The sequence below is a fragment of the Rhinolophus sinicus genome, linkage group LG04 (assembly GCF_036562045.2).
Source record: "Rhinolophus sinicus isolate RSC01 linkage group LG04, ASM3656204v1, whole genome shotgun sequence".
NCBI lineage: Eukaryota > Metazoa > Chordata > Mammalia > Chiroptera > Rhinolophidae > Rhinolophus > Rhinolophus sinicus.
The window spans coordinates 43,981,071-43,995,354 of NC_133754.1; the positions used below are offsets into that span (position 1 = coordinate 43,981,071).

Consider the following 14,284-nt stretch of genomic DNA (forward strand, 5'->3'; position numbering starts at 1 on the left):
GAAAGAAGTTCACTGATAGTTATGCCGTTTTCAGTTCATAGCTGCACAAATGATCCCTGTTCATGGCAATGCAAAATAAATTCCCCACCTTGTAAAGAATATAAGTAAATCTTTGTTAGTCAAATCCTTATCTGAACTAACTGTAATAGCTTTCCAGTTCCCTCATTAATTAATAAAGTTATATAAAATCTTTGTCACATGCTCATTTCATATTTGTATGAGAGTCATGATTTTTACCTTAAAAAAAAAACAACTATCCTTTAACACATTCTCGAATTCAAACAAGCACAGTAGATATTCTAGTCGGTGGGGAGGTGAGGGAACATAAGGTAAGAATAAAAGATATTAAATTTTTACACAAGTTGGAATGCAGTTTAAGTGTCATCTTCAAACTACTAGTCAATGCGCAAATACATAAATCCCCACAAAATGTTTTATTTCATAATTTAATCTGATTCAGTGTGAACATCCTGGTCTTTTTTTGGTCTAATTTGTCCCCAAATATTCCCTTCCACGTGGGAAATTCACAAACTCTCAATGGCTCATTAGCAAGCACAAAAATCTGAGTGCTGTTGACAGTTGTTTCCTCATCCTCTTTCTTAGGCAGTTCTTTTAGAAATATCTGAGATGATTAGAAAGCAAAGAATAAAACCTTGCCCATGAAATTCTTCCTAATTCACTGAACATCACCGAGGAGCAAAGCTCGAAGGCAAAAATGTGTGGTGTCCACAGCCTCTCTTGTCTTATCTCTTACCATGAATAAGGACTTTGCATTAGTAATAATTTAGAAAAATTGATCACTATACTAAGGATGTTATAGATTCTTCGGTGGTCATTGGGATAAAGGATTCAAGTAAGATTAGAAAAGGAGATAAAACTTGCAGAAAAGAAGCTCATAATCTAGATTTCAATGTGTGCTCTAGTATGTATCCAGTACCTGAAGCATTATATAATGGGAGACTAGAGGGACAAAACAAACAAAATGAGGACTTAAATTTTTCACCTTTCTCTCCACAATTAAGAAAATAAAAATAAAGTCCCTTTCAGGTATTTTCTTTTACCTCTGAGAATGGGAGTGACGACAGTAGAAAGCAAACTTCCAGCATTAATGGCCAAATAAAAGATGGAAAAAAATCGGTTTCTTTGTGCTTCCTATAATAAAAAGGATAAAGTTAAAGCACGATGACTTCGGCTACATATCAACTGATCAAATGTAGCTGATGATCTGACCTTATTTCTACCTTAGTTTTGGTCAGAACCTCACTTTCAAGTCTACTGAAAAGAATCCAGTGGGGAACAGACTTGGTGTCAGTGGAATTTGATTCCTGGAGGTTTATAGTTCATTTATTTGGTTTCTGTGAAGACACATGCTCTTACCTGGTTCTCCTCAAACTGATCTCCGCCAAATGCAGACACACAGGGCTTGATTCCTCCAGTTCCTAGTGCTATGAGGATCAGGCCGATCATGCACAGCGCCCTGGGGGAAGAGGGGGTTAGTGCCGCAATGTGACAGCCTTAGAAGTGGACCCCTGAAGCGGAATAATATTGAACGTCAACTATAATCTAATATATATATGGTCACAGGATGTGGAGTACCGCATAGGAAACAGAGTGAATGGAATTGTAACAGCTATTTGTTGTAACAACGATGTCAGAGGGGAGGGGGCATCACTTTGTGAGGGGTGTAAATGTCTAACTATTACATTGTTTTGTACACCTGAAACTAGTAATAATAATAATAAAGCAGGAGCCTCATTTTCCCTAATTTCCCTCAGAGAACCAGGCGCAGTGATAAACACAGAGAAGGAACTCAAACTATATGAGGAAATAATGCACAGCAATGCAGGTGAATGGACTTGACAGGTGAATGAAACTTGAGCACATGGACCTTCAAGTTTATACCATTTTCTAATGATTTACAAGCTAGAAAATTTAAAGCACTAGCTTGAATACTGAACAGGGGTTTTGCAGCCTTATCATTTTCAGCAAAAGAATGGGTAAGGAAAATGTTTAAGCATTGTCTTTGGTACAATCATAATAGACACATAATCATCATTAAAATGCATTAGAAAACACTAATGATTTAATTGCAAAGTGGGATCTCAGGTTATTTAGTATGATTTTAACTTGTTTACAAAGTACAGAAGACTGGACAGAAGTAGTGCAAACTATTTATTATTATAATCTTTTACAATAGTAAAAAGATTATTTATAATAATTAGAAGGCATTAAAGGTCACTTATTTTTATTTACTTTTGTATTTTCCAAGTTATTTATAAATGTTTTGCTTCCTAATCGGAAAAATAAATCACTCACAGAATTTACCCATTTGGTAGTTTTGTTGATTTATAGTAGGTACTACAAATTTTAGGTTTTCAAGTATTTATTCCATATCTTTTTGGTTGCTAATGTTGCTTTAAAATGCTAAAACATATTTTATGAAACAGATAAAGTCAAGGAAGATACTGCACATAAAAAGAATTCTTTAAAAAACCAGGTTCATCTTCTTGGATTTGCTGGCGGAAGCACCTCTTTCATTGTTTGCTTCTTAATACAATTTGTATTAAGTGCTGTCACTCTATGCATTTTAAAAGACAAAAACAAGACAAAACAAAACAAAAAACCAACCAAACAACAAAAAACCCATGGCTAATTGTATGTCATACGACATGCACTCTTGTGAGAATTGTAGGTATGTTCTAATACTAACTCCATGAAATAAAGTGAGTTAACGAAGCTTTCTAGAGTGTTTATCACTTGCCAGGCAACGTTCTAGGTGTTCTATCTGGATGTAAAACAGTCCTATGTGAGGTAGGTACTATTACAAATGAGGAAACACAGGCACAGAGGTTAAGAAACTTGCTTAAGATCACACAACTAGTAAAGGGCACAGCCAGAATGTGAACCCACACAGACTGGCTTCAAAGTCCACGTCCTTCTTAATTGATAGTGTAGATTAGAAAACTGAGGCACGGAGAAGATATGTTGCCCCAGGTCTTACAGCTGCCCTCTGGGAGAGCTGGGAATCAGATAATGAAAGTCTGAACTGCCACACCGTGCTTATAACCACTCCGCTCCGTCAACACAATTCCCTGTGGGCACCAAGGGAGTTTCATCAAGGAACCTCCTCTGAACAGCAATCTGATTGATGAACAAATCAGAAACACACAGCAGGGACTGCAGATACTAATTTGAATTTCAATAATGTTTTCCCAATCCATTAGACGGTTGACTCAGAGATCCAGGAACTGAAGCACAAGAACAGGAAACAGCAAATCTTTGTAAGGTGTCTAGCAGACCAGACTGCAGTAAAGGGACATTAATCTCGCAGAGGAGCATTTGTCAATAACACTTTCCATCAAGGACTCAGAACATAGAGCTTGAACACATATTTATGAAACTGAATTACTGAAAAATCAGTCAGAGTATGGTACAAGACAGAAGACTAAAGGTACAGAGTCTTCAGGAAACAGGGCGCAATTAAGGATCAAGGTCTAGGGGAGTTATAGGCCTCGAGAGAAGCTCAAGATTCCCACAGGTCTCCCATGTGCTGACCATGCATCAGTGTGAGATGTACCCCAGACAACAAGCCGCAAGTGAGCAACGGCTTCAGACAACTGCTAGGGTGATGCCACACTGAAGACCCAACTCTTAGTCAATTAAATGGCTTTCTCTCTACTGCTGACGAGGGAGGAAAGGCCTCCTTACTCTTACAGTGAAGTTCAGGGAAACATTAAAAATCAGAACACCAAATAAGCACGTAGTGGGAGGGTAGGGGTAGGGCAGCAGTTAACATCAACTCACACATGTACAGTAACGTTGGTAGGGGTTCCAGTGTTGTTGGAGTCTGAGAGCTCATTGTGGTTGAATTCTGAGAGCTCCTTAATTGAGCTTACTGCAGTGATTGCCTGTCCAATTGTGTAGACAATGGAGAGTGACACAATTGTCCTGTATTTGAAGAAAATCCAAGTTAATTCTATAATCCACTTCCTATTCCATCACAAAAAAAGCCCTCTGCTTCAAACTTTCAAGAGCCCAGTCATGAATATACTTGCTTCTTAAACTTGAGTCAAACAAGTAACTCTTAGAAAGGCAACCAGCTGAAGAATTTGTTGCCCAGCTTGCAATTGCAGAACAAAGTTTTGGCTGGAGCAGCCAGGGGAAGGGGGAAGGTCCATTTTATCTTTGAACAATTTGAAAGACTCAATGTTTTATTTTATCTCACTCCTGAAATCAGTACTTATATCTTTAAAAAATGAGAGCTATTTATCTTGTGCCTGGTAACATTTAGCCAGGAGTGGACCATTGGTTATTTTTGTATTGTTTTTAATTATTTTGAGATAGTCAGTCAATTTTCCTGCTTTTGCCTACGTCATGCCTGGGGCCTGGAAGAGCCTCTACTTTCTTGCTTAGTAAGTCCTAGGAACTTCCTGATAACCCCCTACTGAGTGCACGTGTGGAGCTCTTCCTGAAGGACTGGCTGGCTGAGAGCCACGTGTCCTCTCCACCCATCAGTGGAGCTTCTCTGTTCTCCCAGCCTTAACATCATTAATGATCCACAGTAACCCTGCTACCACTTCAAGATGAGACAAAGATGGTATCACTGTTTGCAGGCGGGGAGAAAACCTACCAGTGCTACTTTCATTCTCTGCTAAATGCCAGGCACTGTGCCAGGCTCTGGCGATCTGATGAGGAGCAGAAACAGGGTGTAGCATGCTCTCCTCAGAGTTTGATGTTCCTGTTCTTGGTTCCCAGAGTCCACCATCCCAAACCACAAAGCTAAGAATTACTTTTCGGCTTGATTGTGAACAAGAATGTTGCGCCTACTCACTTGAACTTTCCCAGCCAGGAGTCGGCAATGAGAGCGCCGAGAATGGGTGTCAGGTAGCACAGAGCAATGAATGTGTGGTAGATGGCAGTAGACAGATTGTCGTCCCATTTAAAGAACTGTGTGAAGTACAGAATCAGGAGTGCTGTCCATAGAGGGCAGGGGGAGGGAGAGAGGAAACACAGTTAGGAGTGTCTGCATACGTCATGCTCTTCACGCAAGGGGGAGGAGGGTTGAAAATCGTTACCTCTCATTCCATAGTAGGAAAATCTCTCGCAGAACTCATTGACCACGATGAAGAAGATGCTCAGGGGATAACCAAAGCAACTCTGACAAAAAGAAACAGCCGAGGGTTGAAATATGCTACTCATTGGTCCATATTCACAAACGAGCGCTAATGGCATGAAAAGCAGCCCCTGCCCATTTAGTAGCTTGTCAGTGACTATCCAGAGGTGGAAATCAGAATTTAAAAAATTTTATTCCCTCACACTCCACAGAGAGACAACAATGAAATACAGCATCTAGTTTTATTGTTCATCCGAGAAGGACTGTACACAGCATTTCCTAAAGACAAGGGATGTCACACAGAAACTCAGGATTGTCCCCTCATTCATGTTAGATGCATGACACACATTTGTACGTGAATGAAGCACAACTACGAACATTTACGAGCACAACAGACTGTAAAGTTTATAAGATGAAGCAATGTGGAGAAGAGAAAACAACACTCACCCGTTTTTGGGACATTCCTGAAAGAAAAACAAAATGCCACAATTAAAGTCAAGTAATTAAAATACTTTTTCCTGAGTCCGAACTCAGCCCCTCCAACTTTGTCTGGCAGTCAGATGTAGTGTCCAGACAGCTCCAGCCCTCTCAGAATCCCAGCCCCAGGCCCAGGCCTCTTATCTAGAGTGGGGCCTAAAGGCTGCATTTTTTAAAAATTAGCTCTGGGCAATTCTCACATGCGGTCAGAATTGAGAACCAGAGGCTCAGGGAACGGTGCCAAAACCATTTCTTCCTTAAAACACTTCAAAGGCTAACCATCTCCTACCGGTTAAAAGCCGAACTTTTAACATGTTCTTTACTATCTCACAAAGTCAGGGATTTGGTGAGGATTAAACAATGGACATCTAAAATGCTTAAGGGTACCTAACACACAGTGAGGATTCAGCCCCCATTCCTTTCCCTGGGCCCTCCTCCTCACCTCTTCCCCAGGCATAGCGGGGCTCCCATAATACCCAACCATCTGTTCCCTGAGTGTGTGCCTCCCCAAAGCCCTTCATGCATAAGGCAGCAAATCCTTTGCCAGCAGTGCTCCATTTCATGGGCTCCTGCCCATCATGAAGCCTGCTCTGACCTCCTAGGTTACCACAGTGCAATAATAGTTTATAGTTTTGCCTCCACTTTGGTGGAAGACTCTCATACTGCCCATCTCCGCATTTCCAACGTCTTTTCCACCTACCACACAGCAGGGCCTATTGCCAGAAGAACAAATGAGAAGAGCAAGAAGAAAAAGGGTGAGATTCCAAGTGAGCTGGTACAAGCCACGCGCCCCTGACTAAATCTTAGTGCCTGCTCCTCAGCCCCGGCTCTTCTATCCCCCTTGAATTTTGACAACAGTTGACCCATCGTCTTGTCTCAAGTCTTAACACGTCCTTGTCTTGCTTCCTACACCAACAGATGGCCCAGGATGTGTCAGCGTCTGTCACATGCGAGGCCCCTTTCCATGGAGAATCGACTCCCTCCTCTGCGCAGCCCCCAAGGACCACATCTTAGAGGTCTTTGCTGTCAGGGCCCCCGAGCATCTTCTGCCTCTGTTATACATTAGTGGCCCCACAGCAGTGGTTCTCTAACTGGTTCTCAGCATCACTCCGAGGACTTATGAGAACAGATTGCTGGGCTCCACACCCAGAGCTGCCGACTCGGTAGGTCTGGTGGGGGGGGAGGGCACTGGAGTTTGCATTTCTAACAAGTTCCACGGTGTGAGGTCAACGATGCTCGTCCAGGGAGCCACACTTTGAGGACCCCAGGCAGGTCCTTCCATCGAGTTGCCTGACTGGTCTGCATAAGTCAGTTTTATCACTTCCTTGGCCCTACGCCCCAGAGAGGCCCTTCTGTGCCTGTCCAGACCAGGAACTGAGGACAGAAGCCAGGCACGCTGAAGTCTTCACCACCACGCCCCACCTCGAACTCTCACACACTTCCCCATTCGGGGCCCTTCCTCTCGGATCCGCCACCTTCCTTGTATTTTCATTATGTGCAAGTCTAGGGCCATCATCCCACAATAAACAACACTGCAGCTCTGCCTGAGGAGCTCTGTTCTTGGCCCAGACCCACGTGGTCTTCTAGGCTTCGATGGGCTGGTCGTGTGTGGCCTCACTTCCTGATTCTGGGCGTGCTGCGCTGCGGGTGGGGACCTGAACGTTTCTAGCTCAGCGTGGACCCACCGCCTCCCACCGGCTGGTCTCACTTTTGCTCACTTCAGGACAGCGACGCTATTTGTCCTTGTCCTAAGGTGGGAAATACACTGTCCTGGTCTCACAAGGCTTTGATTCCCAACTCTTCCTGCCTATAGAAGTTCTGAAAGGAGATTCCTCAACACGAAAAGACTGGTTTCCTCCCCAGGTAAACTTCCTCGAGGGAATGGGCTGCTTTGGGGCAGAACACGTGAAGAATGCGGACATGGGATCAGACATGTGACCTTGGGCACGTCCATCTTCCCTTCGGACAGCCTGTCTATCAGATGAAGATAACTCCGCCCACCTTACAGGATTGCTGTAAGTTTCAAGTGAGAAGCCCGGGCCCAGGGCTTGACGTGTCATTCAATGGGAATGCTGCGACCTCAGAATCCTCAGCACCTCGCATGGTGCTTTTCACAGAATAAAAATGAAATTTTTGTTGAGTGAATATGTATTCAAAGTACCAGTCGTATCAGTCTCCAAGTACCATGTTCAGATACTGGCTCTGCCACTCCAGGCCCACCAACCCCCTTCTGAGGCCGACCTGCACAGATTTCGCCAGTGTCCCCATGTCTACCCAGTTCCCCATTTGGCCAATGGGGAGCCCTAGCAACAGATCAGAGGGCCAGGGATACCTTTTCCTGGCTCCTTCTCCAAAGATCACTTTACACTGCTTTGTCCTCAAGAGACAGACACTGCTTCTCTGAAGTTGGCGCTTTCCACGTGACTCTCTCCTTCCAGGTTTTGAACACTGTTTTGTACCACTGGCTACAGGTGGTAACTGGGAGGCCACGATTCTGGGTACCTGATCTATCATTTATGGTTCCTAGTCTCCCACCCCTTTCTAATTGGTCTTTTTGTGAAGCAATGCTTCTATTTTGAATATGCCGTCTGTTTCCTGATGGGATCAGGACTGATACACCCCACAAGCCAGGCTTCATCACCAGACTCTACACGCTGCCATGTTTCATCACCAGACTGGGAAGAGCACCACTTTCCAGGGACACAAAAGGACACGTGCTCGTGTAGAGCCTGTTGGCAGCATTCAAAGCCCCTTTTCATTGCAGTGGTGCTCCATCACCTTGAGGACATGGCAGCACCTTACAATTTTCTGCCTACCTAGACTTCAGATAATGTGGTTTTGCCGTTGCTTCCCCAAGACCGGACAAAACAAGGAGTGACACCCACACAAGGGTTCAGTGGTCCTTGCAATGGACCTTCTATAGAAAAGCAAGAGGGAGGTACAAACACACAAATTCAACAGAGATAGCCCGGAGCTTCACTGCAATCATACCTTTCACGTTTCACAGAAGTTTGGTTTGCAGGGAAACACTTTGCCTGGCCAGGGTAGCACCTGTAATTTCTTTTTGCTAAATATTATTTAACACCAATTATTTGATAAATAATAATGGCAAAGGTTTTGCTTACTTTAAACATAAATAGGGTTACAAGAAGATGACCAAAACCCTCAGAGAACTTAGGTCTTGTTACAATAACCATCACACCCAGAACTACATTATGGAAAATGAAATTCCTAAGTGCAATCAAGAGAAAAATCTGAGATTTTGTACCCCAGTCATCAGTCAGGAAGCTTTTTATTTTCTGACAGGTGTGCATTCCAAAGAACTGCTTTTATTGTTGCAGGGCAGAGGTTGCTAAACTCTTCCACTACAAAATTCAGAGCTATTTACTGAATGTACTATTGCAGTCAGCATTTCTTATCTTAATACACCTTTGTCAACAGGATTGCTATCTTAGAAAGCTAAAGTGCAGAAGTAGTGTTTATGTTGAGCCTTAAGTCTGAACTCACACTTCAACTGCCACAAGAGTCTGTTTCCTTGGGCACAACTATGTCCATCCTTGGGATCCTGATAGTAAATCTCATCAGCACACTGGAGTGGTCTGATGTTTCTAGCACCATTCATGGGTTGCTTGGATTTAACTACTGATCAGAGTAAAACATCTTAGAATGAGCCTCGCCAGGACCTAGCTGAGTTAGTACGAAGCACGTAGCAATCGCTGAATCAATGCTGGCTCTTCTCATTATCCTAAGCCTAGCAGTGCTTTTGTTTTCTTTTGGCTAAAGAATTTGGTAAGTATACATTATAAATGTCCATGATCACTGACTTGGGGGGACAGCAGAAACACAAAAGGCACTATTACTTCCCATTACTTCACGTAATCTCTCCATGAAGGAGAATGTCAACAAAGCACATTCCATATGTTGAACCATTTAGGGATGGAAACCCTACCTTGAATGCTTTGTCACCTAGAAATTAAGAACTCCCTCAGCAACATGATGGGTGGGTGTAAAGAGTGCATGTCTAGGACTTGGACTTGGGAAGGGAAGGAATGGGGCACATGGCTGAAGTCTGAGAGAGGAGCTCTCACCTTCAGGCAGAGAGAAAATTGTTCCCTAGCTTCATCAAGAATGAAATTGAGCGAATAATTTACGTGCTGCGTGATGTGTTAGAGATGATACTGCTGAAGCTGTATGGTGTGGTAGCAGAACAGGGTCCCCCAAAGATGAGGTCCGTGTCCGAATCCCTGGAACTTGAGGCTATGTTACCTTCCAAGGCACAGGGACTTGGCAGATGTGATTCAGGTAACGACCTTGAGATGGGATGCTCACGCTGGATTATCTGGGTGGCCCCAGTGTAATCACGATAGTCCTTAAAAGAGTCAAAGGAGGAGAGATGAAGAAGGATGCAGAGATTGGAGTGGTGGCAATTGCTGGAAGGCCACCAGGAGCCAAAGAATGTGGTGGCCTCTGGAAGCTAAAAAGACAAGGCAATGGATTCTCCCTTAGAGCCTCCGGAAGGAACCCAGCCTTGCTGACACCTTGATATTAGCCCAGGGACACCCATTTCATTTCTGACCTCCGGAACTAAAGAGAATAAATTTGTGACATTTTAAGCCACTAAGTTTGTGGTGATTTGTTACAGAAGCAGTAGGAACTAGTACATGGGTTTGCCTCAAGCTATGTAAACATAGGTTTTTGTCATTATTTACATAGATAAGATTTCCTAGCACGTTTTATTTGACAGCAAAACACCCATTTTATAATTTTTTCTAAGCTACATTTTCTACCTGAGGATTCTGAAGTCCATACCTGGTACCTGCTTTTTTGATGCAATTTGGCAGAATCTGTATTTGCCCTGTTCCCTTCTGCAGGCTACTGAGCCTTACTGCCCATCTCTGACATGGGGATGCTACCTTCCGGGGTTGCTACAGGGCAGGAGGCGGTCTGAAAATGGCTTCCAAGCCAGGATTAAAACGTGTTAAGTTGATCGTGGTTCTTTTAGTCCGTGCACATGCCTCACAGGTAGGTCATGTGAGACCCCAGGGGACACAATGGCCTCTGCTAGAACCCCCTCAGCCTCATTCTTAGCCGAAGTGGTTTCTGAGTCAAGGCGAGAACTCTCAATACTGCCCCTGCATCTAGTATGGGGAAGGACATGGGACTTGGAACTAGGAGGCTGAGCCACAGCTTGGAGACATTATTCCTAGCCAAGTGGCTTTGTTCAAAGTATTTCACCACTAGACCTCCATTCCTTCATCTAGAGAGGCGAACACCTTCTTTGCAACTGGTAAGAATGAATCCACATCCATAGAAAGAGGTTTGTTATTCACTGCACCCCCTGAGGACAGCTGGGTAGTAGGGATGGATGTTTGGAACGGCCTGACTGAAAATGAAAATATGGATAAGAATCGGCCGTGAGGAGCCCTGGCAGGAGTGAGAAGCTGGCTGTCACAGCAAGAGGCAGTCCCTCCAGGGCGGCTCACACTGACCAAAAGCAGAAGGTCCTTATGACGTCACACTGGGAACTTAGGCCACGGAGATCAGGAAAGAGAAAAGTCCATCTTCTCAAGTACAAGCCACCGTGGCAAGCACTGACTTTCAATCAGTGACTTTCCCAGTGGGCAGCACTACAGTGTGTGACATGTGGGGAGCTACAGGGATTTAAGGGTCATTTTTAATCCCCCTGGGCAGTGGTTCTTGAGATGTGGTCCCTGCACCACCAGCAGCCATACCTGGAAACACATCAGAAACGCAAACTCTCAGCTCTATCCCAGACCGACCGAATCAGAAATTCTGAAGGTTTAGCCTGGCTGTCTGTACATGATCACGTCCTCCGGGTGACGCTGACATGCTACAATTTGAGAGCAACTCACTGCTCCAGAGTGACGCTAGAGAGCATCACGGAAAGGGCCTGTGCAAAGGTGTGCATGCTAAGTGGCAGCTCCATCCAGGAGACCAGCTCCTTTGATGTGACTCTAGCCTCTGCTCTTCCTTCCTGTTCTGAGCTCTGTCTATGGTTCACCAGGATGACTGTGACAAGCAGATGCCTTGTCTTACCTTCCCCGTCCCCTGTCCGCCCTATCAATCTGCGTTTCCCACATAGAGCATTTCAGGATTGCTCTCAATCTTTGCTGGCTCTCTGCTACCTGTAAGGTCAGCCCTGCGGCTCAGCATAGCGTTCAAAGCCCATCAGGATCGTATTCCCATTCTCCTCCACTCCACGTGGAGTGTGGGCACATGACACGCCAGGCTCTCCTTAGCTCCCTGCAGCACTGGGGCATTTAGCACCTCACCTCCCCCCTCAGCCTCCCAAATACTCTCTTCCCCACTTAGGTTTCTTTAGCTTCTTTATAACTGCCCCTGACAGAGCAGGTTGTTCTGGCCTCTGAAAAATGTTACAGAGACTCACACATAATTTTTCTGTTTTTCGAGAAAATAAATGGTTTGTGCCACTTCAAAAAGAACCTAGTGGGATATACATTGGGCATAAGCAGTTGCTCTGAGGCAAGGGAACGGGAGGCGTGGGGGAAGAGGGGGGACTTGAGCACCCGGCGTTGCACACTTGGTTTGATTATTTTCCCCCCAAAATTGATCAACTTTGATCAAGAAGTGAAAAGTGCTTTTCTTTCACTGCAGTAGTGATTCCTCTAGTCAGATTAGCTTTAGAGCAAATTCTGTGCCTGTAATCCTAAGCCCTTGCTTCTGGAGTGGTTCTTTTTGAGGCTGTTTCTTGCCTGACTTGCGTCTTTCCTTACTTGAATGCTTTGCCGCATTTCCCACCCTCAGGGTCGCTGCTAGTCCATATGGCGCTTTTTCAGGCATTAGAAAATTGTGTCTCTTTCAGACCGGATGCTGCAGCAGGAGGCAATGGCTTGATGAATGGAGAGTGGATTGGCGCCAAGAAGAAAAGGTGTCCCTGGGTGGATGCATTGCTTGGCTATGGAGCACGGGCTGCATTCCAGCCCCCAGGGGGCCTCCTGCTGGGGCCTTCATGCAGGGTACAGCCAGCGCACCTGAGCAGTGGCCCTGCGCACCTTCAATTAAAAAAAAAAAAAGAAATAGCCTTTTTTTTCACAACCACCTTCTTCCCCACTAAGAGAGAACCTATTTTTCCTTTGACACGTTGACAAATAGCTACATAAACACAGAACACACTGGGGTATGGTCTGCATAATGCTGCTGTAATCAAGGCACTGGTGGTCTTCCTGCATCACTGCTGAAAGTAAATGACTTATCAGTCCTTTGAGAACGAAGAACATCAACTAAACCCTAATAGCATGAACCTACTTTAGAAATACAGGGAACCCAGTATTTCTGGTTCATAAAACCAATTTTATTCAGTGACTTGGGTATGATGCCATTGCAGGGAACCGCTCAGCTCTGGAGCACTTGTTCCTATCCACACCGGCCATGTGGGCAAAGGTGTGAGCCCCATGGATCAATGGGGCTTTCTGTCCAGGCCCTTGAGAAGAGAGATACAGAATCTGAAACCACTGAGCTACAGTCCGGCATTGGTTCCTCAGCAATGGGGTATCTCACAGCGCATGTTGCTGTCATCAGCCCCTGCTGTTTCGGTGTTGCCCTTTTTGTTTGGGAACAGGGACCACAGGAAGCTGATACCTCTGGCTAGTCTTTCTTCGCTGTGTGTGTGTGTGTGTGTGTGTGTGTGTGTGTGTGTGTGTAATAAACTGCCTCTTATCGTTAGCCATCCACCAGCCAGGCCTCGTCCTTGTCTGGTCTGGTGTGTGTCTAATAGCCACGCCCTCACCTTTCTTTAAATCACCTCCTCCCTCAGCTGGGGCGTCCACTGGTCAGGACTGAGGGAGCCAGCCATTGGTCAGTGCACTAGTCTGCTGGGGCTGCCCTACAAGGTACCACAAATGGAGTGGCTTCAAACAATGAAAATCTATTGACTCACAGTTCTAGAGGCTGGAAATCCAAGGTCAAGATGTGGGCAGAACTGGTTCCGTCTGAGGGCTGCGAGGGGGAACATATTCCAGGCCTCTTCCCGAACTACTGGTGGTTTTACTAGCCATCTTTGACTTGTGGGTGCATTGCCCTGATCTCTGCCTTTGTCTTTACACGGTTGTCTTCCTGTGTGTGTCCGTGTACAAATTTCCCCTTTTTGTAAGGGCACCAGTCATAGCGGATTAGGGGCCCATCTACTCCAGTATGACCTCATCTGAGCTAGTTACATCTGCAATGACTGTATTTCCAAACAAGGTCACATTCTCAGGTACCAGGGTTAGGACTTCAGCATATGAATTTGAAGGGGACACAATTAAACCCATAGCAGTTTGAGAGCATTTGTAATACATAACCTGTTGCGGTAGGTTACAGATATTCTCTTACCTTTTAAAAAGACTTCTACACAATTGTCTACAATTATAGGCTTAAGAGGCCCATATTAGCCACCTCTGATGGTTTTATAAATAACCTCTGACTTTTATCATTGGTTCCGTAACTAGAGCTCTGCCTCCCTGACCGCCATGCCTGTTCTCCTTCAGAAAGAAATGATCTCTACGGGTACCAGGATGCAACCGCCTTTGGACAAGCTCCGAGATCGTGTATTCCTTAACTGCAGGGAAAGAACAGCCAGGCCAGAGGGTGCACCTGAGTTAATATGGAGTAAGATGTTATGCAAAACAGATCCAGGCACAGGCCTAAGGTCTACCTTGTGTGTAGGAAGGGAGC

General features: G+C 44.9%; 1 protein-coding gene across 4 annotated transcripts in view; it reads right to left on the bottom strand.

Moving 5' to 3' along the window:
- SLC15A1 (solute carrier family 15 member 1) overlaps positions 1-14,284 on the bottom strand; it is a 69,664-nt gene that overhangs the window by 24,720 nt on the left and 30,660 nt on the right. For 3 of the 4 annotated variants that reach the window (XM_074329444.1, XM_074329448.1, XM_074329447.1), the window contains 6 exons: positions 5,561-5,577; positions 5,076-5,157; positions 4,832-4,973; positions 3,805-3,948; positions 1,378-1,477; positions 1,062-1,152 (listed from right to left, as the gene is read on the bottom strand). In XM_074329444.1, coding sequence (XP_074185545.1) covers positions 1,062-1,152; positions 1,378-1,477; positions 3,805-3,948; positions 4,832-4,973; positions 5,076-5,157; positions 5,561-5,577 — 576 coding nt within the window. Of the gene's footprint in view, positions 1-1,061; positions 1,153-1,377; positions 1,478-3,804; positions 3,949-4,831; positions 4,974-5,075; positions 5,158-5,560; positions 5,578-12,345; positions 12,625-14,284 lie in introns of all 4 variants that reach the window. The other variant, XM_074329445.1, reaches the window with a different exon arrangement.